Here is a 27,790-nt window from a genome sequence, read left to right as displayed (position 1 = left end):
TATGCTCGCTAATAGTTTCAGCACATGAGCCTGAGTGTTTTGTCATTAATTATCAGGGTCAATGCTGGCGAAAATCTGTCAAGATGGCCTATATCACCTAAATCAGCAGCTGCAACACTTTGCTGGGTTTTGAAATGAGGAAGGAGCCTCGCACGCGGATGCTCGACTAAGCTTCTTCCCAGATATCCATTAAGATTCTTGACTGCATACCTAGACATTGCTGATGCAAAATGCTAATGCTTTTGAGGGGACGATAAATCAAAGTGATCAAAGTCTCGGTCGTGTTTTTCTTGCTTTCTGCAATTCAGATCAGACGAATCAAATTGAGATGTTGCCGATTGCTATGCTCGCAGCACATGCTTGCGACTCTTTATTACAGAAATCTGTTAATTTTTCTCTCGGAAGCGTTTGTTCCTTTCATGAAAGTTCTCATTGACAAAAGAGTCCAAATCCATTTTCCTTTGGGTGTATGTGAGAATTAATAGGATACCTATCTGATACAATGTATAGACCCATTGACCATAAGTAATCACTCTTCAATCTTCTGTACCATTCTGGCTCAACGTCTCAGAGGGTTTCAAAAGCCAACGATTCAGGCGTTCCGATGCCCTGATCACCTGTAGCGGGAAGGCATGATCGTTTTTCAATCGGTGACAGAAGAGGATTTCACTTTGATGCATCTAATCGAGCGCATCAAATGCAAAATCTTCAAACTTTGATCAAAATTACCTGTTCATTCCAATTTGTTTTCCATGTCATGTAGACAAGAGCAAGCAACTGTGAAGTAACCCCACAAATCATTCCTATCCATATTCCCTGTGAACAGATTAAATTGAAATGTCAGATGAGCCATAGTACCAGAAAAAAGGTGCAATTTTCGGAAGTTCATTGCTTGAAAGTGGAAACCATTGAAGTCATATATGAGTTCTGACTCCTACCTTGACCTCCAAATGGGCAACATATCCAAGTAAAGCTCCAATGGGGACCCCAATCAGGTAATAACATCCAATATTAACAAAAGCAACCACACTTTGCCATCCTGCTCCTATGGCCACCCCTGCTTCCACCACAAAATTTGTCCACTCATCATCAAATTAAAGAGAATTATCATATAGAAAATGCTGTGGAAGTGAGAACTCGGTGTAATTGTTCATATTTAATTGCCGAAATGTTTACAGTCCACACTTGCCTGTGAGAACTGGCTGGACCATGTTCAAGAACACTGATAGTGCAAGCAGGTAAGAGAGTTCAGACACAGCCTCGTCCACTTCCTCGCTGTTCGTGAACAACTTTGCGATTTGGTAGCTGTAGAGAAGGCAAAGGACCGCACAGACCAGCCCGAAACATGTTGCCGTGCTGAAGACGACTTTGATGGCGAATTTTGCAGCTGTAGTGTTTCCTCTCCCCAGCTCATTCGAGACCCTCACACTAGCATACACCAGAAGATCAGCAGACACATAACATTTTCAAGAAACTACAAAGTGGAGACACACTGTTGATCTCCTGAAGTAAAAACTTAAAACTAATCGAGAAAAAAAAAAGGAAAATCAGCACCGTTTCGAGCTCAATTTCATACCTTGCTGCAACTAGGAAGCCAAGGCCAATCATCAGGATCCATGCTGCTATGCTGAGGCTGAGAGGTGAATATTAGGATCATTTGAGAAGAGCGACATCAGGGTGCAAACGAAACATAAATCGGGTAGGAATGTCGGAATGTAATGATTACCAGATGGAGAAGGTTGATATGGTGACCGTTGCATTTTCCATGTACCCGGCAAGCAGTACAAGAACAGAGTTGTACCACAACTCCAAGCTTCAGAGAAACAAAAAACACAATGAGTGCGCAAGATACCTGGAGAGACAAATGTTCTTTGGCTTGCTGAGATTATGTTCAGATTAGCTTGGGCGACAGGGGATTTTTAAGTGTTCAATTTTCTGTCCCATGTTTGCTTGACAAATGCCTGAAATTAGGAAATTCATCAAAAAAGTTTTGAAACCTATTGCAATTATATCAATTCAATGCTAAACCTTTTATTTTGCTAATTCATCGTAAACATTTTGCAATTCCGTCAATTCAATCCATTTCTGGCCAATTTTGACCGGAAATCGCGACATAAAGGCCAATCATCCCATGTGCACCAATCTGGACAATTTTTAATAATAATTTAATATCTTTTCAGATTTTTATTTTATTTATTCTTTTCCTTTCTTTCTCTTTCCTTTTTTTTTTTTCCTTTCTTCTTCCTCCAGCCGGTCGACAGACCTCGGTGAACCGTTGGCGGGGACGAGCTTTGCGGGGGCTAGCGAGGATGACCTCGTCGACCCTCTCCTCCAACGACCAACTGGAGGAAGAATGAAGGGGGGGAAAAAGGAAAGAGAAAGAAATGAAAAGATAAAAAATTTAAAAATTTTAGAATATTATTAAAGTTGTCCACGTCGGCGCCGGTCATGTCACTTAGAATGGTCGGCATGCATGTCAGCAATTTCCTGTTAAAATTGGCCGGATGAACTGAATTCGCATAAATGCAAAAGACTTAGAACTCAATTGGCCAAAAAAAGGAGTTATGACAAAATTGAAAAAATTGCAATAGATTTAGGACTTTTTTTTTTGGTAATTCTTCGCTTGAAATTATATCCTTTGGGATTATCCTAGCATTTCTCTTTTTCAATTCATATATACATCTCTTATTGGGAAATTAGTTAATAACGCAAAATAATGGTTAATTAGTTTTTTTTTTGGTAAGGAATAATGGTTAATTAGTTCGTAAGTCATAAACTTTGTAATCGCTCTAACTAGGGGTGTGCAAACTGGACCGGACCGGCCCGGACCAACCCGGGACCGGGCCGGACCGGCCGGGTTGGTCCGGTCCTTGAGGTGGATGGTCCGGTCCCCGGTCCCAATAAATGGGACCAATGACTGGGCGGTCCGGTCCTCGGGTTTCTTGCATTGGGACCGGACCGGCCCGTCCCGGACCGGACCGCCAATAATATATAATTATTTATATATAAATATATACAATTGCAAAAAAAAAATTGAAAACAAAACAGAATAATAAAAGTCCACTTGCCCATTTTTTTCCCAACCTTGCACGTCGCACTTTCTTCCTCAAGACTCTTTTTTAGTCTTATTTTCCATCTTGTTTTTGGTCATCTTTTCTCCCTGCAGGCTTTTTTGAGTGCGGTTGGTGATGTTTTTATCATGTAATGGCTGGATTTGGTATTGAATTCGAACATTTTGGTCAAGTTCGTCGATCATAAAAGTCATAGCGAGTCGCTATATTTTTACCATGGCATAATTTATTAAGTTGACTAGATTTTCAATAGTTAGCGGTCCTACGGGGCCGGGACCGAGACCGGACCGGGACCGGCCCGGACCAGGACCGGCGGTCCCGGTCCGGTCCTTGGTCCCGAAAATATGGGGACCGGGACTACGGTCCGGTCCCCGGTTCCATGTCGGGACCGGACCGGCCCGGACCATGCACACCCCTAGCTCTAACTGAGATTGGTAGTTCCTAAAAAGAGTCGGTAAACTTTTAAATTTGTTAAGTAAGACAAATAAAAGTGATAATTAAATAGAAAACTTGGTAAATTGGAAAAAAAAACACAAAGGAAATAATCGTTAGTAAGCAGCATAAATGAGAGTTGATAACCTATACAAGTCGGTAACATTGACAAGTAAAAAATTAGAAAATTGCTTAAACGATGGTTGACAATTTAGTACAATACCTCATAAATTTTAAGCATTGTCAAGAAGGTAAACAAAAGTTTGTAAAAGATAAGAGAAATTGTCTTTTTTTTTTTCTTTTTTTTCTGTCGGATAACAGAAGCTGACAATTTTAAGAAAAAACCAAATTCCATAACTAATTCAAACCTGTACTTACCAGAGCATCACGCCAGAGGACACGGAGAGCTTGACGACCGGCCACAAGCTACTGAAAGCCGCCGTCGAGAACCCTTGCCATGTCTCCCCACACCACCCTCCCAATATATACACGAACTCCGCCACCACCAGCGACCAACACGACACGTTCATCGCGCCAAGCGCGCCGGCTAGCCCCCAGTTAAGCTTCATCACGAAGAGCCACGAGAGGAGCAAGTGGAGCAAGAACGACACTGCGGCGAACCAGATGACGATGAAGTTCCTTTGCTGCGCTTGGAGGAACATCTGGATGGTGGCGCTGAAGACGGTGCTGTACATGACGGGGATGAGGCCGAGGGCCACCGGCTCGGCCTCTTCGGCGATGGAGGCGTCCTCGCCGAGGAGGGTGAAGACCGGGGTGGCAAAGACAAAGGCTGGGATGAGGACGGTCGTGGCGGCGGTGCTGACGATCCAGGAGCGCTGGAGGTAGATGCCCATCATGTGGTACTGCTTGGCTCCGAAGGCTTGGCCGCAGAGGGTCTCGGTGGCGCTCGACATGCCCAGCTTTCGCAACCAGAAGCCAACCGATCACATCACATTAGTAAAATCCAATTTCGTCCCCTGAAAAAGAAGAAGAAGAGAAAGGCGAGCAATATCGTGTACCGTAACTCCGCTGACGAACCTCACGAGTATGGTCTGCACGATCGCAAAAGCGGCGAATTGCAGCGCGCTGATATGCCCGATGAACGCCTGGGTGACTATTATGATCCCATACAATGTCACCCTCGACAATATTGCAGGGAATGCGATCCTCCACATCGTCTTTGTTTCGTCCCAGATCCTCCATCTCAGTCCTCTAGTCTCGGCCTCGTCTTCTGATCCCAGAAGCCTCTCTTCCACGCGCTGGTCCATGGCAACTTACTCACTCACTTATCTGGAAAGAAGCCGACATTATAAGTTATGTAAGAAAGTTATACTAGATCATGAAAAACCCCCCACTCTAGTTTAATACATTGCTTACATTTATGTAATAAGCTTCTTGATATTCGTGTTGACAAGTCAACGGGGATTTCGAGTCCTGATACAGGGACACGTGGACATGAAAACTTCCATGTAACTGTCACCTCACCGAACGACTTAGAGTCGTACAAGCTACTCATCTCGGGGTTGTGCCAAAATGTTTGGCTTTGACATTATGGGAAAGAGAACAGTATTTTTCTCTATTAAGGCAACTTTGTCAATACTTCAGCATCCTCTTGTCCGTATACCTTATCTAGATCTGATGCATGCGGACTGGTAGATATATAGTCAGTTCCATAGATGTTCCCTAAACCAACTTCCGAAGTAATAATTGTTCTTGCCCAAATCTTGTCCAATGAAGACGTCGAGCGTGAGTCAAGAGATGAGCACGAGTTCGTTAATCGACATCACCATATGATCATCAAGCTCAAGTAATGCTATTGTGTGCCGAACTTACATCCAACCTCAGCAAATGATACTAACACAACTAGTATCGGACACTTGAGTTAAGACCGTTTTCTCCTTGATTTCCCGGCCATCCCCATCTCGGTTATGGAAGGAGAAAGAAGCATGGATGGCGAAAAAACACGGGCATATATATCATAGACGAGAGAGGTTTAGAGCCGGGACTGCTTACAAACTTATGCACTTGGCATGTTCCGACGCCGAAGCTGCGAAAAACTCTACTTAACCCATCTGCAGAAAGTGATTAAGAAGAAGAAGAAGAAAGGACTTACGTGCAATGGGGTTGCGCGATTCTCTCTTCGATGACTGCTTGTTATGTTCCTTAAGAACAGTTGATCGACACTAGCTTGCACAGCTACAGAAACATGTTTCATAAGGTTGTGGAGGAGAAGACTCGCTCTTGGGAAGACAGAAGAAGGTTGGTGTTTTTTCTCGAGAGAAATGGCGATCCATGCGAGGCTCAGTCTCAGTTGTGTATATATATGCTTGAAGGTTTTCGTCCACATTCTTGGAGAAAGCCACGTTTTCAATGGAATCCGAGTCAACATGCTCAAATATGGAATTTTTCCTTACAAGACAAATTGTAATAGGTGTTTCCGCGATCGACGGAAAATGTTTTTCACTTGGCTCCTTTGTTTCTCGAAATAATAGTATTTTTCAGTGCTTGGCTGAAATATGAAAAAAAAAAAAACACAGAAAATGTTTTCCGTCGCTTGCCATGAAATATCGGATTTGATTTTCCTCCGTGCACTCCTTTCAATAATATTTTTTATTTTTTCATTTTATTTTCTAAAAAAATTGAAATTTTTATTTATTTATTTAATCTTTTTTTTCTCTTTTCTTTTTTTTTCATTTTTATTTTTTTTCTTTTCCTTTTGGTTTCCATCGTTGGCTACCGGATGGAGGCGAGCTCAAGGCTCGGACAATCCCGACGATCCCCAAGCTTGCCGGATCGGTGATCTCCGGCCTTGCTGGCGAGCTCAAGCTCGCCCAATGCAGGTGAGGCTCGAGCTCGTTGGCTTGCGTCATGGTTGATTGTCGGGCTGCCAGTCGTAGCCGAGATCCGCAGTTGATGAAGAAAGAAGGAGGAAGGAGACGTGGGCCGAGAAAGGAGGAAGAAGGAGAAAAGAGAAAAAGGAGGATAAAAGAAAAATAAAAATAGCATAAAGAAAATGAATGTAAAGGAATTGAGGGTGCAAAATAAGAGACAAAGAGGAAAGCATTTTCTCTACTTTCGAATGAGTTTTTTTTTTATTTTCATGTGTGAAAAATATTTTTCCTTGACTAGCTTATTTTTTTGCGAACCAAGCCCGAAAAATTCAACAAACGTTTTCTTGAAGGTTGTTTTCCACGAAATAGGCGGAACTTTCATGTTCTTCCTCGGTTTGGAAGAAAACCCATTCAAGATTGATACCTGCCTAACAGTGTGCAGCTAATTTTTTTCTAGTGTTCGGGGAGAGGTAGGTCTTCACCGGACCGCCCGTCATTTCGAGTTTGAAAATCTGAGAGGGCTTCCGACGGAGGACCATATGCAACTTCACATGGTATGGGGCCGAGTGTTATGTTGCTGTTAATTATTTAAGGGGGCCGACCATTTAATTCATTATGTAGGCCCGATTTTACTATTTTCAGGAAGTGATTGATGGCTCTAGGCAATAGGCATGACAATTTTCGAATTATCGTGTAGTGTGCTCATTGAAGTGAGAGTCCCAAAAGTTCGGCTAGAGTTTGTGTGCCTTAGAATAAATTTAAAATCTCGCGTAAAATCTCGGTCAATCGCTATACGACAAACATCGTCTACATTAAACCAATTTAATATCATACGTTCATAATCCTGACGCGAGATTCATTGCTCGGGACAATTACAAAAACAATAAAGGAAAAAGTGAGAGAAAAAAATAATAAAAACAAAAATATATATTATTAAAAAATAACTATATCAGACCCGACCGTGCCATATAGGCCGTCCCTCATCCACGCGGTAATATCGGGCCAAAATTAGTTAGAAGGACTCAATTGGCTCTAAGTCAAACTATTTATGATTAAATTAACACAAATGTAATATGTTTATGACTTTTTTGACACATTTTCCGATTGTTCTATGAAAATCAATATTCCTTTTTTTTTATATATAGGATGAAACATAACATTAATCCCAGCTTAAGGTGGTCCTAAAATGTCACACCCCGACATATATGAGAAAATGCAAAACATACATCACACAAATTGATTCTAGTTATGTCCTTGGTACTTTTACATTTCGTTTCATATCTGGTTAGATGATTGTTTATTTAGATCGAAAGGTCCGAGTGCTATTATATGTATTAAAGTGGGGCACATGTTGTATGAGGACGCAACACCAGGAGGACGGGAGGATTGATCGTCGGGACGGAGGGCTTGAATAACAAGTTGTAACTCTTAAAGAGGCTTTTTTGACAACGAAGGGACACATATACAAATTGAATAACACATCGAGAAGTGCCTTGTTGAGGTGCACGTGTCTCCCTAAGCGAAGGTATTGGGATTTTGTTGCGCGGTCGAATCCATTTTTTTGGTATAATGGCTTCACTTAAACATTGAAATTGGAATGTTAATTCTCTTATCAAGTGAAAACAATTTCAGAATATGCGATCTCTTGGGAGTGAAGGATGAAACATCACTAGGCTCGATATTGGATAAGCCAAAGCAAATAATATCTCGGTAAGTTAGGTCAGGTCAAGATGTACGAGACATGAAGAGGACCTTTACAATGTACACTATCACAATGATAACACGTAGCCCTTTGAAGTAATGATGTTGCATTGCCCTTTTTTTCTCGATAATTCATGGGCACGTACGAGCGTAGAGGACCAGCTACCAGAAGGCCCATGGAACAACCAACAGCCTCCACAAGTCGATTATACCTTTGCCTTTTTCTTTTACAGGTAAAGGTGGCCGGTTCCGGTTCCTAAAAAAGGTGGAACCGGAACTGGCCCTTCAAGAGCCGGTTCCAATTCGGATTTGGAATCGCTGGTTTCGGGCCGGTTCCGGTTCCGAACTGCCGGTTCCTAGGCCCAAATTGCTCTTTTTCCCCAAGCCTCTTTCTTTTTTTCTTCTTTTTTTTATAAAAAAAGCGAGTTGGAACCGGCCCGGAACCGTGGGCCCGGTCAACGGGCCGGTTTCGGGCTCACGATTTTATTTGGCCATGTCTATTTACAGGTAACTCCAACTCAAAACAGTTTACACGCAATTTATAAGATTTGAAAAGACAGACTCGTATCTCCCATTGCTAGAAATCTCTAAAAGTCCCAATCAACTGCCCCAACCACCCTCGGGTTGGTATTCTATATTTCCACGATAGATCACCATAGGCAAGTGGTTCGGTTTTTTCAGTACTGACGTGTCAGCCTTTGCAACCTCAAATCCCCGCGGCTTTCAGTCAACGAAAAAGAATTACCTAAGTTAGAAAAAAAAAAAATGAAGGCAGCTGGTGGGTGAAGAAAACAATAAATGTGCATGAATGATGTTACCTTCTACAAATCCTATTTATCATGAATCAGATAGTCAACTACACGTTTTGAAAACCGCAACTGATGATCAAAAGACTGGATTACCGATAGCGACCCGATTGAATCGGCCAAACCAAATCATTGGACCAGAAAAACGAGCCAGACAAAACGCATCGGAGGCCAATGGGCAAAATTATCAAGAAAGTCCTAAATATATTGTACATTTATCGGTTTAGCCATAAACCTTTTATTTTTTCAGTTGAGTCTTAAATCTTTTGATGATATGTTAATGTAGTCTGTCCAATCAATTTTGAGCAGAAATTGCTGATGTGGGCGCCAATTGTTCCACATAGCGCGGCTAATGCTGATGAGAATAGTTTTTATAATTTTTAAATAAATTTTCTGAAATTTTTTTAGTTTTTCTTTTCTTTTTTTCTCCTAAAAACTGTCCCTTTTCTTTCTGACCAGTGGCCAATCATGGGCCTCGCCTGAGCAAATGTCACCCTCGTCGCCATAGGCAAGGGCGACCACTGATGAGGGCACCCCTCGCCGGGTCTGGCAAGGGCCAAACCCAGCGAGGCCGCCTTGTCCTAGGTGAGGGCCCTCTCGTCACATTTGGCGAGGCTAGTCGCCTCACCAGATCAGGCGAATGGGGCCTTTGTCGGAAAAATTGAACGGATAGACTATATTGACAAACGGTCAAAGGATGTAATTGATCAAATCAGAAAGTTTAGGACTGAATTGGTATAAATATAATAGAATTATAACTTGTTTTTTTGAGATAATTTCCTGGGGGTACTACCAATACCTAGTTAAGCCGGCTTGTCCTGTACAACTGTCGAAGCACTACTTCACACGTAATCTGCTTCTTCAGCCCGACATATAGACAGCGTCATTAAGGTTCGGACGTACGAGGACGCAACCATTTCTCAGAAATATGAAGGGTGTCTGAATCAGCGTCTGAGTCTCCGTTAAAAAGAGTAAATTCATCACTGCGGTAGACTTTTCCAAACTTGGCGCCTTAGGCGAGCGTCAGTAGTTCGGTTGGACTCGGAAGCTCTGCACTTTTCGAACGTCCAACCGCCGGTCAACCGTCGCCTTTGGGCAAACCCAACTGTAAGTCAACGGCCCGAAAGCTAAAGACGACATCCCTTCGGGAGGAGGGGGATACGACATTGATGCCTCCATGATCTTTGGAACTGTGGACGGTTAGAGCCATTAATTTTCATCCTTCACTTGCAACCTGAATTAAAGTCCGCACTTTGACTTTTTATTTTGAAATCTCAAATTGTCGAACACTTTAATAAGAATTCAAACGTTTACGCCTAATTCTCTCTCTCTCTCTCTCTCTCTCTCTCTCTCTCTCTCTCTCTCTCTCTCTCTTTTATGCTTTTGTTTTCGCTTTTATTTGAGCTGCAACAAACAGGCCATGGTTACTAAGTTATAGTGGAGTTTGCAATTCAAGCACCAAAGGCACTAAACTTTCATTTCTTTGTAATTTGATACGCTTTTGCCGGAAATTCCGATCGTGGAACCATCGACGTGACGATTATGCAGCATCTTGAAAATTGTTAGCATACCCATCACGCCATCGGTTCATTGGCCGGATACAAACTAAACCACATACCGCTAAAAAGAAATGCGGAAATTTGGCATTTTCAATAGTCGAAGTCAAAGTTCAATTTTTTAACCGCAAATCCTGTAGAAATGAGTGACCCGGATGGTTATTTCCCAAAATAATCTAGTTATGGACTCTTCATAATTATAATGGATCCACTTTGTTTTTGCGAAGAGGACAGCAAGTCTTCCCTTTGGTTGTTCATGCTTGTTTTTTCTCTTGTATCTGTGAAAATTGAGAAAGTATTTCGTCCCACTTATCAGTCATCCCCGTTCAACACCTAACAATCTGTTCCAACTACTTCTACTAATTTTACTGTATCTTCTTACCCTTTTGGCTTTGTTTTTAACCTCCATTTTTCTTTTTTCTGTTTTTTGCCTCGGTTGATTATGAAACACGACTCTCTGAGTCTCCACCTTTAGCAGGGCAACTTCTGCGAGCAAGGTATGAGAGTGATGCTCTTGCTCATCATCAGTGACGCTCTTGCTCATCATCAGTGACGTACTCCTCGTTCCAACAACTGCCCCTGGGCGCAAGCGCCCTTTGCTTTGCCTCTCTTGCAGTCTGAAGCTGAGCTTCTTCAGAGACAAAACCAGAAGCGTCGCTAGCTTGTGCCCTGACTCTTGGTACTCACTGTCTCATACAGGGAAGGCCAAGGTAAGCTCTCTCTCTCTCTCTCTCTCTCTCTCTCTCTCTCTCTCTCTCTCAGTTGGTTTCATGTGGGAGAGAACTTTTGTTACCCTCTGAAACGTGCGCTCACTGGATGTCTGTAGGATATAGCTTTGCGGCTTGATGATGTGTGTGTTCTGTTTTGGTCAGTTTATGCAAGTCTAAGCAGTTTTAGATACATGTAAAGTTGGCTTCATATCAAGCCAGATCCCACTGAGATCATGAGTGGCAGTGATTCACCCCCTTCATCATTTCTTGGTCTTGAATTGTGATGCGAGTGTCACAGACTTCGCGTACATTCTTGCTCGTACTGATACGCTGATTAAATTACAAAATACAGAGCACATAGTACATACTTATAATGCCTGTTAAAAGAGAGTGATTTTTTGCATGCATGGGACAACAAATCTATATGTGCTATACGACTACAAGGAGACCTTCGTTTTGGCATGTTCAGAATTGTGATTCCATGGATCCACGAAATAAACATTCCCGTGGAATTTCACACTGCTTCGTGTTTTTCTGGCAGGATCTATGAGTGGCGATAGGATGGAGGAAAGGCTTCTTGGTACAGAAGCAAAAGACTCAAGTAGTCTGACAGGGAAGGTCTGGGTGGAATCAAAGAAAGTATGGAGAGTTACCTTCCCTGCTATGTTGGCCAGAGTAACCTCGTTTGGAATCTTTGTAGTGACGCAAGCGTTCATCGGGCACATTGGCAACACAGAGCTTGCCGCTTATGCACTCATTCAAATCATTGGCATACGATTTGCCAACGGAATAATAGTAAGCATTAGCCTCCCCTTTTTCGGTTAAAGTCTAAAGACATAATTTGGGGTCTATTGTTAACGGACTCCACAATATATTACATTCGTACTTCCACACTAATAAGATTCAGATGTGCTCTGGCAGCTGTTGTTAGCGAATTTCTGATAATGACTAAATCGTCTGATGAATGTGGACCGGTGTCAATCATATTTCCAAGAGACTATGCAAAATTTGCCACTTTTTTCTGAACTTTCTGCAAAATATGGAGAATGGGCGATTGAGAGAGGAGCTTGACTTTGAATGTTGAATATTAGGATGTATAGGCCACGTGAATCCACCAAATTCGACAAGGCGTTATCGAGAAAATTTGACTGCACTTTGTAAATGCGCTTTTTGATCCTGCAGTTGGGCATGTCAAGTGCAACTGAAACATTATGTGGACAAGCGTTTGGTGCAAAGCAATACCACATGTTAGGTATTTACTTGCAAAGATCTTGGATCATCAATCTGGTAACCGCGACCATCTTGGTCCCGGTCTTTGTCTATGCCTCGTCCATTTTCAAGCTTCTCGGTGAAGAAGATGCGATAGCCGAAGACGCTGGATACATTGCCCTGTGGTTCATCCCGATCATCTACTCCTTTGTGTTCAGCATGACCATCCAAAAGTTCTTGCAGTGCCAGCTCAAGAACACCGTCGTAGGATGGCTATCCGCCATCTCGTTTGGTATTCATGTCTTGTTGTCTTGGCTCTTTGTTTACATACTTGATTGGGAAATCCCAGGAGCGATGAGTGCGATGATAATATCGAATTGGTTAGTTGTGATTGGTGAGTTCGTGTACATGTTTGGAGGCTGGTGCGAAAGTACTTGGAAGGGGTTCACATGGGCTGCATTCGCCGATTTATGGCCAGTCATAAAGCTTTCGGTATCCTCTGGGATTATGCTATGGTAAGACTTTCTTTTCATGCTCCAGAGAAATTCTGGGTAGATGAATGAACAGATTGGAATAAAATTGCTCATGATTTTGTGTCATTAAGGATGCGGTAAGTTTAGAATTGCCATAATCACAATCCCAAGGGGTTGTGTTCTGGTGTAAGTTCACGTCATCTGAAACACCATGACACAACTCTGTCGTCTTTGGTGAAGCACTTGCCGACGAGATTAGATAAATTTGATGTTTATTCATGTTTATTGCGCGCTCTCCATTTGGATTGATCCTTACTCTTATACCATTTTCTCTGTCCTTGATTGAAAAGCTTGGAGTTGTGGTACAACGCTGCCTTAGTCCTCTTGGCAGGATACATGACAAATGCCGCTGTTGCAATATCTGCCTTCTCGATTTGGTATGACGGCATCGAATTAGGCATCTTATGTCTTCGACTTTGACATTAGTTGCCGCGAAAGTGATGAACGGAATTGATTTTTCTTTTCAGCCTCAACATCTCGGCTTGGGAATTGATGATGTGCCTCGGCTTCCTAACTGGAGCTAGGTATGTTATGATGAGCCTGTGCAAATATTTGAGTTGCTCTGTGCTTGCTTGACCCTATGTGACTCGAATCCTTTCAATTCCTACAGCGTGCGGGTTTCCAATGAATTAGGGAGAGGAAATGGGAAAGGGGCGCTGTTCGCCATTAAAGTCATCGTGGGCACCTCAATTAGCATTGGCGTTGTCTTTTGGATCTTGTGCCTAGTTTTCGGTCGACAGATTGCCTACATATTCACAAGTGAGGAAGACGTTGCGGAAGAGGTTTCAAGCCTCTCAGTTCTCCTTGCCTTCTCGATTTTATTCAACAGTGTTCAGCCAGTGCTCTCAGGTACGCAGCAGCTGTTCCATTACCCGTGACACGAATGGTAAAATTATTCACAGATTCTGTCTTGCCGAACCATCTGTTCATCCGTTGCAGGTGTGGCGGTAGGTTCCGGGAGACAAAGTATGGTTGCCTATGTTAACATAGGTTCCTATTACGTGATCGGAGTGCCTCTAGGAGTTGTGCTGGCATATGTCGCCAAGTTGGAAGTTCAGGTAGGAAGGCAACTATTCCAAGATAAGCTGCTGCTTGGTTTCAGACTCAGCTGAAATTCCTTTGTTTGATGCCCACAGGGCATATGGATAGGGATGATAATCGGAGTCGCAACTCAGACAGCGGTGCTCGGTTTTATTACTTGTAGAACGAACTGGGACGAGCAGGTAAATGCGAATTCTGGACCATATCACTTGCATGCCTTAACATTACACATGCTGCAGGACTTATATTAGCCGGAAATAACAGCAGGATCTCAAGATTCTCTTGTTTTCGTCTCTCTTTCGTAAAGAGAGATTTTTGAAAGCCAATTACAGGATTGATTTCGTTTTATAGGTGAACAATGCGTCGGAACGGCTGAATAGGTGGTTCTTGAAAAGGCCAGATGACAATGGCGAGAGCTCTGCTACTGAACAGCTGAACGGATGACGGAAAACTGAAAAGTAAACAGTTTCATCCCGGTTTGGTTCTCGGATGCGAACAAGTTGTTTCTTCGTCATTTTTTTTCCCATTTTTCCCCCTCTAATGACGGCCACAGATACATTGACTGACAAATTTAGAGGCAAAGAACTCAAATGCAATTTAACGAGGTTCGGCTAAGTAAGCCTACGTCCTCAAAAATCCTCTCTCAAAGTCGTATCTTCTTTGAGAGAGGGACTGCCCTTTTATTGATAGAGGTTCATAGTTGTTTTCTCAAATACAGGGAATATACAAAGTAACAATTGAACAAGGAAAGAACACCAAATCAGGAGAATATCCTCTAATCTTCTACTACCAAAAAAGGAGGGTCCTATCGATTTGGTCAACACTCCCCCTCAAGTTGGATCAAAGATATCATCAGAGGTCGACTTGTTCACCATGTCTTGAAATGGTCCTTTAGCAAGGGCTTTGGTGAAAATATCGGCCAATTGATCTTCACTTCAAACATAGGGAGTTTCAATGGTGTTGTCCTAAACCTTTTCCCGTGCAAAATAGTAGTCCACCTCAATGTGTTTTATTCTTTCATGGAACACGGGATTTGAGGCAATATGAGCAGCAGCTTGATTATCACAAAATAGCTTCGTAGGTGACGTTCTTGGTTTGCATCCTAATTCCTGGAGGAGAAGCTACAACCAAACTGTCTCACTAGTCATAGTAGCCATTGCTCGATATTCTGCTTCAGCACTTGAACAGGCAACAATATTGTGCTTCTTACTTTTCCAAGTAACAATATTACCTCCTATGAAGGTGCAGAAGCCCGTAGTAGACTTCTTGTCATTGGGGCTTCCTACCCAATCTACGTTTGCATACCCGACAATATTTGTATGACCGTTGTTCTTCATTACAATACCCCTTCCTGGTGTAGCTTTCAAGTACCTTAGCAATTGATCAACCAAATCCGAGCGCCCTTGAGTCGGATTTTGCATGAATTGACTTATGTAGCTGACTCATAAATAATATCCGATCGAGTAATAATCAAGTAAATCAACTTGCCTATGAGACGTTGAAACGCTCCAATGTCTTGCACGGGAGTATTATCAGTGGCAAATTTACTATTGTAATCCATATGAACATTTGCCGGTTTGGCCCCCATTTTTCCTATTTCTTTTAATAAGTTCATAATGTAATTTCTCCGTGATAGAAACAAACCCTTGTGAGAGCTGACCACTTCAATTCCTAAGAAATACCTCAATTTTTCAAGATCTTTGATATCAAATTCTCGACGAAGATAATGTTTGAGAGCCTCAATTCCAAATTTATTGCTTCAGTGATAACAATATCATCAATGTAGACGAGTAGTATTACAATACCACCCTCATCAGATTTGGTAAACATTGATGAGTCGGCCATACTTCGTACAAACCCAAACTTTATAAGTGCACCACTGAGCTTGTTGTACCATGCTCGAGGAGACTGCTTGAGTCCATAGATGGACTTCCTTAATTTGCAAACCATCTTTTCTTCATTTTGCAAGGCATGATCGGGGGGAGATCCATATACACTTCTTCTTCAAGGTCTCCATGAAGAAATGCATCTTTTACGTCCATTTGACAAAGCGACCACCCGCGATTGATCACTGCGGGTATGAGAACACGAATCGTATTCATCTTCACAACTAGAGCAAATGTCTCATTGTAGTCAATGCCGTAGGTGCGGGTATAGCCTTTAGCTACAAGGCGGGCTTTATACCTTTCGACCGAGCCATCACTGTTGGATTATTTAATCTTGTAAATCCAACGACAACCAACAGAACGCTTTCCATCAGGTAATCGCACCACATCCCAAGTGTGATTTTTATCAAGCACCCGAAGTTCCTCTTTCATAGCTATAATCCAAACCGATTGAAGTTTGGCTTCTTCATAACTGTTGGGTTCTTTTGAACTTTCAAGAGCAGATAAGAAACTCTAAGAATGATGAGAAATTTTTTCATAATTGACGTAGTCTTGGATGGGATACTATATCGTGTGATATGTGGTAAAATCTCTTAGTCTAGTAGAGGGCCTAGAAATCCTCATAGATCGACGAACTGATGGTGAAGATACTCCAACAAATTCTTTTGTCATGAATTCTTTTGTCATGATTTCCTCCCCAGAGTGAGTTTCATCCATTGGCTCTAGATTTTGTTGTAGCTCGGTGTCATGTTCTAATCATCCTCCATAAGTTGTTTCTGAATTGGGTACATTCGTGGGTATCACAGGTGAAGCAGCAATAGGGACAAGAGCAACTGCTGAATAATCTGTTGAGAGTTTGGTGTGCTCCCCCGAAGTTAGTTCCTGTCAAAATAACACATGTTAGTCTCATCAAAGTGACATCATGGGATATATAGAGGTGCTTTGTGGTGGCCTCGTAACACTTGTATCCCGTTTTAGCTAAAGAATAGCCCACAAATATACACTTCCAAGCACGCGGATTGAGTTTACCATCGTTCGAGTGAACGTAGCATGTACTACCAAAAACCCTCAAATGTGAGACATTGAACTTCTTCCCATATAAAATTTCTACCGGAATCTTGTAATCAAGCACTCGGCTAGGGATCCGATTAATAATATAGCAATTGGTGAGAACAGTGTCACTCCAATGTATTTTGAGCATATTCCCAAAAAAAAAAAAAGTAAGGCCCGGGTAACTTTTAGAAGATGACGATTTTTCCTCTCTGCTATGCCATTCTATTGGGGCGTCCCAACACAGGAAGTCCGATGAATAATACCCAAGTTACGCATTTAAGCTTGAAATGCTTGATTAGTGTATTCCATCCCATTATCCGTGCGCAACACTTTCATGTTTGTCTTAAATTGATTTTGTATCATAGCACAAAATTCCTGAAAAACCATAAGAACCTCACTTTTGGTTTTCAGCAGATACTGCCATGTAGCGCAAGATTTATCATGAATAAAGGAGACGAAATATTTATAGCCATCCCGAAACTCAATGGGAGCACTCCAAACATCAGAATGAATTAAATCAAATAATTCTAAAGAGAAATGTGTACTCTTAGGAAAAGAAAGTCTATGTTGTTTAGCGAAATGACAACAATCACATGAACTAGAATCATGAGATAAAGATTTATCAAGAATGTGTAAAATCTAATCGGATGGATGACCCATGCGTCCATGCCATAGTTCCGATGTCTTCTTAGCATTTTGGATTGCACTCAACGCCTCGGGGTATTGATTTATGACATAGAGTCCATTCTGCAGCCTCCCTTCACCAATCGTCCTCTTGGTGATGGTGATGCAATCCCGAAATGCCACCTTAGAAGCAGAAAAAATGACATTGCAGTTCCATTCTTTTGTACACTTGCTAACATACAATAGATTTGAAGACAAATCAAGTACAATCAAAGCATTAGAACTCTTAGACAACATTTTGAATTTTTCTGCTCCTTGTGTCGGAACCTGTGCTCCATTAGCAACACTAATAGGAGGAAAATCATCGGAGGCAATTTTAACCATCATTTGATATGCATTACACATATGGTTAGAGGCACCCGAGTCTATAACAAACTGAATTTTGAACTAAGTCAAGAACACCTTACCAGAAGTTTGTACCATGTGGCTTGATTCAGCAGATGGACCGATTGATCCAGTTGTCTATATGTTGGATCCTTGGCTCTGCAAAAATTGTTGAAATTGATTCGCTAGACTCTCAAGTTTGGCTTTGAATTCAGTCGGGTTAATTGTGTCATTTTGGGCAACAAATTTTTGTTCTGGCCCCTTCTTTCCGCCAACCCGTAAATGAGGATGAAGGAGACAAGACCGATCCTTGGTGTGACCATCACGATCGCAGTGTTCGTAATGGAAACGATTGGTTTTCTTCATCTTTCCTTTGGCAAATTTGGCGACAGCCTCCGCCGGTTTGTTGGTCACAACATTGTGGGCTGAGATCTTAGTAGTTCCTTTTATGTTTGCCGATGCTGGATTCATCACCCTACGCCTGGTTTCCTCTCCCTGAATCGTGGCACGGACTTCGTTGAGAGATGGCAAGACATAGCTCATGAGTATCTGTCATCCGAGATCACCATATTCCGGCCGAAGGCTAGCCAGAAGTTGAAAGACCCGATCTTCCTTCTCTCTGCGAACATAATCAACAACGGATTGAATGGCGAGGCGGTATTGTTATAGTTCGTCCCACCTCCTCTTGAAATTTCCAAGATGTGAGGTAAACGATTGATTCTCTTCTTGCTTTGAATTTGCCCATTCTTGATGGATTTCAAAAATGCGAGAGATATTTTTGAGTTGCCTATACAATCCAACCAACGCATCCCATAATGCTTGAGCTGAATTGGAGTATGCAAAAATCTAGTAGATTTGGGGCTCCATGGAGTTGAAGATCCAGGACATGACAGAGTTGTCATTGGCTAGCCACTCCTCATATCTGGAATCATCTTCTAAAGGAGCTTTGATTTTACCGTTGATGTGGCCCTTTGAGAGCCACGATTACAGCTCATGACTGAGGAAGAAAATTCCTTTCATTCAGAAGCATGTTGGCAAGATGTTTGCTGTGAGGTTCTTGCAGAAGACCTTTGGTAGAAGAAGCTGAAGGAGTTGCAGTCGGCAATTTCTTGCCATCATCCTGTCCTTCCATGGTGACAACACAGCAACAAAGCAAATAGAAAATTAGTCAAAACAAACAATAACAGGTTAGGATTGAACCTGCTCTGATACCATGATAAACTTAGAGGTAAAGAACTCAAATGCAATTTGACGAGGTTCGGCTAAGTACGACTACGTCATCAGAAATCCTCTCTCAAAGTCGCATCTTCTTTGAGAGAGGGACTGCCCTGTTATTGATAGAGGTTCATAATTGTTTCCTCAAATACAGGGAATATACAAAGTAACAATTGAACAAGGAAAGAACACCAAATCAGGAGAATATACTCTAATCTTCTACACTACCAAAAAAGGAGGATCCTGTCGATTTGGTCAACATTGACCAAAACCCGCCCCGACGGACAAATCTTTCAGACCCCTCATTTGTCAGTAACTGGACAAAATATAGTTGTTGAAGATAGAAAAACGCTCACACTTCGGCGACCTTCATGTAGCAGTTCTCGCTGTAACCATCTCTGCACCAACTCAAAAGAAAGCACATATTGCGGGTCATAATCATGATGTAACAAAGCTATTACTCGTCCAACTGGCAAACGAATGTTTGCTAAACCCTAAAAAATGGTTAATAGATTATAACGACCAAAGGAAACATCGCTCTAGCATTGACAAAGGAGGTCGTCTAGAGGAGGTAGCAGCGGCAGCAGGCCAACAGAACAATATGCCGGATAGACAAAATGAAGTTTCACATTTTCTCAAAATCGCACAGCAAGCGCACAAAATGTGTTGTGCGCTCAATTTCACTAATGGAAGAAATTGACAAGGTATTCTGGCACAGAGTAGGCGAAGAAGATATCGAACATTGGACGGGACTCTCTTGGTCTTAGAGGTGACAAGGTAATATTCACAGACCGTCACATTTTACTTAAGTTGCCAGCATAAGGCATTCATTATTTTCTCAGAATTCAGTCGAATAACAAACAAGACCTAATCCAGAACCACTTTCAATGTAAACCTGCAATCTGTCCGAAGGATCAGTACCTTGCCAACTCATAGCCTTCGATGATTCTGATATCCGCGGAGGGAGTTCTCTATCAGGATAAGCCAACTTCCAAAGTTGTCTAATACCATCCACCAACAAACAACAACAGAAACATGAGGAATGTCTGATGCTGACGCGCAATCTCTGCATTCCTGAATTATTGGAGCTCTTCAATGTCCTCTCACGAGGATGTTCGTAAAGTACAGTTTGGCTGTTCTACTCATCCCAGTAAATCATATGAGCCAATCTGCTGACAGTCCTCCCGGACGCCCGACCACTAACAAGCTTCAATCTCAAGTCCTCCTGGCTTCATCCAGCATTCAAGCAATATATCTATCAGTCCACATTTAAGCAATCCGATCATTCGTCAACTAGTGCGTATGGCTTCCTCTGCTTTCACCCAAAAGTATCAATTCGAAGTCCCCTGTTAACGTCTAGAAGATACTCTGTCTTAGAACCAAGAACAAAAGATACTCTGTCTTAGAACCAAGAACAAAAGATACTCTCGCTACCACCGCTCGAGGTGAAGCAAGGCCCTGCCTTTGCACAATCACCATTTCTTTCAATTTTCATTTTTTTTAAAACTATTTAAAATTAATTTTTCAACGCAAAAGGACTGTCATTCTATATCGGTGGCTCAATATATATATTTTTTTTTGTAGCAAACTCCATCGAATTTTTCAGAATTATTTTTTGAGAGGTGGATGAGTTGGATGCCCGATCCTCAAAGGTTGGTTGTCTTGTATTAAATTCGAGCTTAGGTATTATGAGGTCGATCTCGCAAAGTGAAATTACGAGAGATTTGTGCAGGGCCGCCCTAAGAATGAAAAAGCATTGAGATCCCATGGGATCCCATGCCTTTTTGTTGATAGAGAGTATGAAGTATGAACCACACCCAACAATCTTGAGTTTGAGTATCTTGGGATTTTTGTGAATGAATTTTTGCTTCCCATTTGAATTGAATGTTGTATTAACGAACTGCTCAATATTTGCAGTTATGTTCACTAGTAGTTTCAGCACATGAGCCTGAGTATTCTCTCATTGATTATCAGGGTCAATGCTGGTGAAACTCTCTGTCAATAGATGGCCTATATGACCTGAATCAGCAGCTGCAACGCTTGCCGGGTTTTGAAATGAGGAAGGAGCCTCGCATGCCAATGTTCGACTAAGCTTCTTCCCAGAGATCCAGTAAGATTCTTGACTTCATACCTAGACATTGCTAGTGCAAAATGCTAATGCTTTTGAGGGGACGATAAATCAAAGTGATCGAAGTCTCATGCGTGCTTTTCCTGCTTTCTGCAATTCAGATCAGACGAATCGAATTAAGAAGTTGCCGATTGCTATGCTCGCTGTCCATGCATGCGACTTTTGATTATAGAAATCTGTAATTTTTCTCCTGGAAGCGTTCGTTCCTTTCATGAAAGTTCTCATTCACAAAAGAGTCCAAATTCACCTTCCTTTAGGTGGTATGTGAGAATTAATAGTATACTTATCTGATACAATGTATAGATTGGTCAACCAAAAGTAATCACTCTTCAGTCTTCTGTATCATTCCGGCTCAACGTCTCATAGGGTTTCAAAAGCCAACGATTCAGGCGTTCCGATGCCCTGATCACGTGTCACAGGAAGGCATGATCGTTTTTTAGTCAGTGACGGAAGAGGATTTCACTTTGATGCATCTAATCAAGTGCATCAAATGCAAAACATTAGAACTTTGATCATCTCACCAAGATTACCTGTTCATCCCAGTTTGTATTAAATGTCATGTAGACAAGAGCAAGCAACTGTGAAGTAACCCCACAAATCATTCCTATCCATATTCCCTGTGAGCAGATTAAATTGAAATGCCAGATGAACCGACGTACCAGAAAAAGGTGCAATTTTCGGAAGTCTGATTGCTTGAAACCAGTTTTGTCTCATACCTTGACCTCCAAATGGGCAACATATCCAAGTAAAGCTTCAATGGGCACCCCAATCAGGTAGTATCATCCAATATTAATAAAAGCAACAAAACTGTGTCATTCTGCTCCTATGGCCACCCTGCTTCCACCACAAAATTTGTTCACTCATCATCAAATTAAAGAGAGTTATCACGTCGAAAATGCTGTGGGAGCGAGAACTCGGTGTCGTTGTTCATATGCAATTGCCTTGATGTTTACAGCTCACATTTGCCTGTGAGAACTGGCTGGACCATGTTCAAGAACACCGATAGTGCAAGCAGGTAAGAGAGTTCAGACACAGACTCGTCCACTTCCTCACTGTTCGTGAGCAACTTTGCGATCCGGTAGCTGTAGAGAAGGCACAGGACCGCGCAGACCAGCCCGAAACAAGTCGCATTGCCGAAGATGACCTTGGTGGCAAATTTTGCAGCTTTGGTGTTTCCTCTCCCCAGATCATTCGAGACCCTCACACTAGCATACACCAGAAGGTCAGCAGACACAGAACACTTTCAAGTAACAAGAAAGTGGAGACACACTGTTGATCCCCTGAAGTAAAATTAAAAGTAATCGAGAAAAAGCAAAGAATCAACGCCAAGTTCGTACCTTGCTGCAACTAGGAAGCCGAGGTCAAGCATGTTGGAGTTGGCGACTACTTCGGGGACCCTTGTTTCTCACATCGGACACTTCCACGTGAGTTTAGAGAAACTGAAGTATGATCCAACGACATGTGACCCCTGCGCACGTAATGTGGGGTTCAGGGACAGCGCCCCCGACACGGGTGTCCCGCTGTCCGGTCAGCAGGCTGCTGGTGTAAACCTAAATCATAATGAAATCTCTTTGTAGGACGTAGCCCTATTTTGGGATGAATTTGAGTAAATCGTGCGTCGTTTAATTTTTTTCTTTTATCTGTGTGATCGTTCTAAATCGATTTGCGATACATCCCTTCAAAGCATCAGGATCCATGCTGCTATGCTGAGGCTGAGAGGTGGATATTAGGACCATTTGAGAAGAGCGACATCGAGGCGCAAACGAAACAGAAATCGGGTAGGAATGTCGGAATGTAACGATTACCAGATGGAGAAGGTTGATATGGTGACCGTTGCTGAAATAAATGGGCTCAAAGCCCAACCCATGGCTCAATAGCCTCGATTCAGCCCACCTACTAATTTCCTCACCTAAATATGCATGCACATGAAGCAGTGAAGCCAGCGGACAGAACAAGAAAAGAGATCGTTCGAGAAAGAGAGAAAGAAAAAGAGGAAAGGAGAGAGGAGAGAGAGAGAGAAATATTCCGCGTTCACCATCTAGATATCTCGACAAGTCGAATCAACTGCGAATTTGCAACGCCGAGTAAGTATTCAAGCCGGTCATTCGTCTACTCGAAGTAATTTTGGAAGTTACCGCACAAATTTAGAGTTATGTCGATTTTGAGTTACGAAGTCAGATTTCATAATTGTCAAGCCGTATGAATATATATGACACAGCAACACGTGGACAGGACAACTACCCTTGTAATTGTCACCTTGCCAAACGACTTAGAGTTGTACAAGTTACTCATCTCGGGGTTGTGCCAAAATATTTGGTTTTGACATTGTGGGGAAAAAGACAGTTTTTTTCTCTATTAAGGCAACTTTGTCAATACTTCAACATCACCACATGTCCGTATCCCTTATCTAGATCTGATGCATGCGGACTGGTTGGTATAGTTAGTCCCATAGATGTTCCCAAACTCAACTTCCGAAGTAATGATTGTTCTTGCCCAATCATGTCCAATGAAGACGTCGAGCTTGAGTCGAGAGATGGACACAAGTCTGTTAATCGACATCACCTTCGGATCATTACGCTGAAGTAATGCTTTCGTATGCGGAACTTACATCTAACTCTAACCTCAGCGAGTGATACTAATTGTAATAATGGCCCAACAACCCAGCCCATATATTTTTTAAGTCCAAGTCCAGCCCCAACTTTTTCTTCTCTTCTTCTCAGCAGAAGACTTGACCAACGTGAAAAGAAAAGAAGAGAGAGTCGAGAGAGGGCTCGACCGAGAGAGAGGAAGAGAGGAAAGGAGAAGGAATTCTTGGGCTACACGATTTGAAGCCATTTCGCACCTCTCGTTCCTTCGATGAAAGTGATTTTCGGGTTTAGGACTCAATTTCGGATTTTGGTAGAGTCTAAGTTGCGGTATCTAATTTTAAAGTTGTTTGGCTTTTTTGCTATGAAAATAAAAATTTAGGATGTTGTGAAGCCGTAGGATTCGACGGATCTTGATCCGATGCTACGGTTTGCCCGGAACAAGTTTTTCAAATCTAGTGCGCTACAGTGCAGTGCGAATGGTAGACTTTGAAGGCTAATTTCTTTAGTTTCTGATCATCGGTTGGGTTGGCAATATTAAGGATCTTGTAGTACATCGAATAAGCTTCGTGTGGACTATAAAATCACTTAAAATGGAGCTCAGTAGAGGAATATATGGCTCGAAAGATTTCAACGCGCGCAGTGAACAACGCACAACGAGAACTTGTTGCGCCCATTCTTGCCGATTTTCGGATAGATTCTAGTCACGCCGTGCTTGTAGTTTTTTCATACATTAAAAGAGTTTTCTTTGGACTATAAATTCGTTTAAATCAAAGCTCGAAAAAGGGAATTATGGTCTGCTTAAGTTCATCGCGTAAGGCGCGCGTAGCGGATAACATGCATGTCTGCCATGAGTGAGTGTTTTGTTGATGCGTAGATGTCGCCTTAGTGACAAATAGACCTTTTTCATTCAAGTCATGCTTTAGGGTAGCATATTACTTAGTTTTTGATAAGTTTTTTTACTTATTTGATAGGAATTTCGAATGCGTCAACTCTAGTAACAGCTTTGGTATGCTTTTGGTATTATTAGGTTAATGATACTATTTCTTTGTTGGGTTTGTAAAATGCATAATTGGAAAGAGATAGTATTATATGTGTTATGACTTGAGAAAATAGCATTTTTGTTGTATAAAATAGGATTGAACATTTACTGCTATTTTTGTCTATTTGATATGGTTTCTGATCAATATGTGTTGCTAGTTTCGAGTTGATTGTGATATATATTCTGATTATGAGGAGGATGTTGTTGTTTGATTTTGTGGTGCCCAAGATAGCTATGAACCCGATTGAAGGGTTTGTGGGTATGCGTATACTAGTTAAGATATCCTTATAGGTCGAGCCACCGGCATTGTAGGTGGAGACTTTGCCAAGGGGGGAATCTTAGTCACCTTTTGTTATGAGCATTATATGTGACCATGATTAGAATCTTGAGCATGTTTTTTTATGAGATTGATCAATGGATAGATTATTGATACGTGTTTTTGATGAGATTGTTCAATGGGTTAGACCGTCGATATTTATTTTAAGGTTGTGGTTTGAAATGAATACTTCTGCTAGAAATATGTTATGTTAAAGTACAATATAATTTGTTTTCATTGTAAAGATTTGTTATCTTTTGAGTTTGATGTAAATGAATTATATTTGAGTATTAAATGTGCATAGTGCTTGTTCAATCCACTTAGAAGAAATGTATTACTCATTGAGCCGTGTTAGCTCACCCCTTTCTTTTCCCTTGTCTTTCGGGTTCCGCGAGTCACAAGTAGGACATGAACGTAGCGTTAGCTAAAGTATTTTTTTTGGGTAGTGAGATTTTTGTTATGAAGTGTAAAGAATCGTATTGAACATATGAGTTAACTCTTTTGTTAGACATGTGTATAGATCTTTTTTATGTTTATAGAAAGCTCTAATAGCGTAACTAAGAGACCTCTTTAGCAAGTCTATGGATATACATATTTGATATTAGGTAGAGTTTTGGATTTGTGGAGGCTGCGTCCTTTCAAGAAAGCACATCCGTGTCATAGCCCTTGCAGTAGATTTGGGGCGTGACACTAATACTACTGGTAATGAACACTTCGGTTAAGAACATTTTCTCCGTGATTTTCGGCCATCACCATCTCATCTATGGAAGGAAAAAGAAGCATGGATGGTGAAAGAACAGGGGTATATGTTATAGACGAGAGAGATATAGAGCCGGGGCTATTTACAAACTTGCCCACTTTGCGTGTTATGACGCCGAAGCTGCTAAAAACTCTACTTTACCCATCTACAGCAAGTGATTAAGAAAGAAGAAGAAGAAGAAGAAGAAAGGACTTACGTGCAATGGGGTTGCGCAATTCTCTCTTCGATGACTGCTTGTTATGTTTCTTAAGAACAGTTGATCAACACTAGCTTGCACAGCACAGCTACAGAGACATATTCATGAGGTGGTGGAAGAGAAGACTCGCCCTTGGGAAGACAGAAGAAGGTCGGTGTTTTTTCTCGAGAGAAATGGCAATACGTCATACATGTGAGGCTCAATTTCAGTTGGGCTTAAATACATTACAAGTGCCAAAATTTATGTGCAGCGCTCACTTTAGTATCAAAATTTTCAAAACGATCACATAAGTGCTAAATTTTTTGAAAAATGATCACTTCAGTACCAAAATTTTTAAAACGATAACTTAAGTGTCAAAATTTTTTAAAAACGCTCACTTAAGTGTCCACTCCGACGAGCCCCGTCAGCTCAAATATTAATAAAAAAACAGGCCATGTCGGATTTTCGAAGAGTCATATCAGCTCAAATCGGAGTTGGCACTGAAGTGAGCATTTTTCAAAAAATTTGGTACTTAAGTGATGGTTTTGAAAGTCTTGACACTAAAGTAAATATCGTACATAAATTTTGACACTTATAATGTACTTTAGCCATCTCGATTGTTTATAGATCGTTGAAGGTTTTCGTCCACTTTCTTGGAGAAAGCCACGTCTTCAATGGAATCCTAGTCAACATGCTCATATATGAAAATTTTCCCTATAAGACAAATTGGAATAGATGTTTCCGCAATGGACAGAAAATATATTTTACTTGGGCTCCGTTTATTTCTTGAAAAATATGGCATATTTGGAAAATATTTTCCAGAAAATTATTTTCAGAAAAATGATAATACATTTTGGTATTTGGTTGAAATATGAAAAAAAAAACGAAAAATGTTTTCCGTCGTTTGGTTTGGAATATCGAATGTAATTTACTGCTATGCACTCCTTTCAATAATTTTTTTTCTTTTCATTTTTTTTATTTTTTTAAAATTTGAATTTTTATTTATTTATCTTTATCTTTTTTTTCGTTTCTATTTTTTTTTATTTTTCTTTTCCTTTTGGTTTCAATAGCCGGCGACCGACCACAAACGAGCTCAAGGGTTGGCCAATCTCGATGATCTCATGCCTTGCTGGCAAGCTCGAGCATGGGCAAGGCCGGCGAGGCCGGAGCTCGCCGGCCTACATCATGGCCGATCGTCGAGCTGCCGGCCGTCGCCGAGGTCCACAATCGGCGGAGGAAGAAGGAGGAAGGAGCCGTGGGCTAAGGAAGGAGGAAGAAGGAGAAAAGAACAAGAAAGGAAAAGAAAAGAATAATACAAATAGTATAAAGAAAATGAATGTAAAGGGATTAAGGCACCAAAATAAGAGAAAATATTTTCGTCTCCTCAAAAATAGAAAATATTTTCTCCACTTTTGAATGAGTTTTTTTTTCATGTGTGGAATTTTTTTTCCTTTATTAATTTATTTTCCGCGAACCAAACCCGAAAAATTCAAGAAACGTTTTCTTGGAAGTTGGTTTCTGCGAAATAAACGAAGCCTTCATGCTTTTCCTCATTTAAGAAGAAAACCCATTCAAGATCGATACCTGCCTAACATTGTGCAGCTAATTTTTAAAGGGTTCAAGGAGAGGCAAGTCCTTACCAGATCGCTCGTCATTTCGAGTTTGAAAGCGGAGAGGGCTTTCGATGGTGGACCACCTATTCGACAATCGTCATGACTAATCCTGCGGAGTC

At 41.5% G+C, this 27,790-nt stretch overlaps 2 protein-coding genes across 3 annotated transcripts; one reads left to right on the top strand and one right to left on the bottom strand.

Annotated features, from left to right (window-relative positions):
* Positions 1 to 162: 162 nt before the first annotated feature.
* On the bottom strand, positions 163 to 26,181 carry LOC115729517 (protein DETOXIFICATION 24-like). 2 transcript variants are annotated; one of them, XM_048271707.1, is made up of 9 exons: positions 26,080 to 26,181; positions 4,523 to 4,793; positions 3,882 to 4,423; positions 1,727 to 1,813; positions 1,577 to 1,633; positions 1,190 to 1,428; positions 939 to 1,057; positions 730 to 816; positions 163 to 617 (listed from the first exon to the last, which is right to left on the bottom strand). In XM_048271707.1, exons 2-9 carry the CDS (start codon positions 4,769 to 4,771, stop codon positions 537 to 539), a joined length of 1,461 nt encoding a protein of 486 aa, XP_048127664.1. In that variant the 5' UTR covers positions 4,772 to 4,793; positions 26,080 to 26,181; the 3' UTR covers positions 163 to 536. The 2 variants fall into 2 exon arrangements, with proteins under 2 accessions (XP_048127664.1, XP_048127665.1); XM_048271708.1 differs by lacking the exon at positions 26,080 to 26,181 and adding an exon at positions 5,617 to 5,839.
* LOC115729504 (protein DETOXIFICATION 20-like) lies at positions 10,931 to 19,413 on the top strand. The gene is made up of 10 exons (XM_030660097.2): positions 10,931 to 11,107; positions 11,649 to 11,902; positions 12,290 to 12,831; positions 13,140 to 13,226; positions 13,317 to 13,373; positions 13,460 to 13,698; positions 13,789 to 13,907; positions 13,986 to 14,072; positions 14,242 to 14,447; positions 19,313 to 19,413. Exons 2-9 carry the CDS (start codon positions 11,654 to 11,656, stop codon positions 14,332 to 14,334), a joined length of 1,473 nt encoding a protein of 490 aa, XP_030515957.1. The 5' UTR covers positions 10,931 to 11,107; positions 11,649 to 11,653; the 3' UTR covers positions 14,335 to 14,447; positions 19,313 to 19,413.
* Positions 26,182 to 27,790: the final 1,609 nt, after the last annotated feature.

The sequence above is a fragment of the Rhodamnia argentea genome, chromosome 10, assembly GCF_020921035.1.
Source record: "Rhodamnia argentea isolate NSW1041297 chromosome 10, ASM2092103v1, whole genome shotgun sequence".
NCBI lineage: Eukaryota > Viridiplantae > Streptophyta > Magnoliopsida > Myrtales > Myrtaceae > Rhodamnia > Rhodamnia argentea.
The sequence above is the reverse complement of the archived record's forward strand: the minus strand, read 5'-3'. Positions and strand labels throughout refer to the sequence as shown.

Coding starts and splice junctions, on each gene's coding strand:
- LOC115729517 (XM_048271707.1), bottom strand. CDS start 4,771: ATGGACCAGCGCGTGGAAGAGAGGCTTCTGGGATCAGAAGACGAGGCC. Junction 1,058..1,189: donor GGTCCAGCCAGTTCTCACAG/GCAAGTGTGGAC, acceptor TGGTGGAAGCAG/GGGTGGCCATAGGAGCAGGA. Junction 618..729: donor AAACAAATTGGAATGAACAG/GTAATTTTGATC, acceptor TTCCCGCTACAG/GTGATCAGGGCATCGGAACG.
- LOC115729504 (XM_030660097.2), top strand. CDS start 11,654: ATGAGTGGCGATAGGATGGAGGAAAGGCTTCTTGGTACAGAAGCAAAA. Junction 13,374..13,459: donor GGCTTCCTAACTGGAGCTAG/GTATGTTATGAT, acceptor CAATTCCTACAG/CGTGCGGGTTTCCAATGAAT. Junction 13,699..13,788: donor TGTTCAGCCAGTGCTCTCAG/GTACGCAGCAGC, acceptor CATCCGTTGCAG/GTGTGGCGGTAGGTTCCGGG.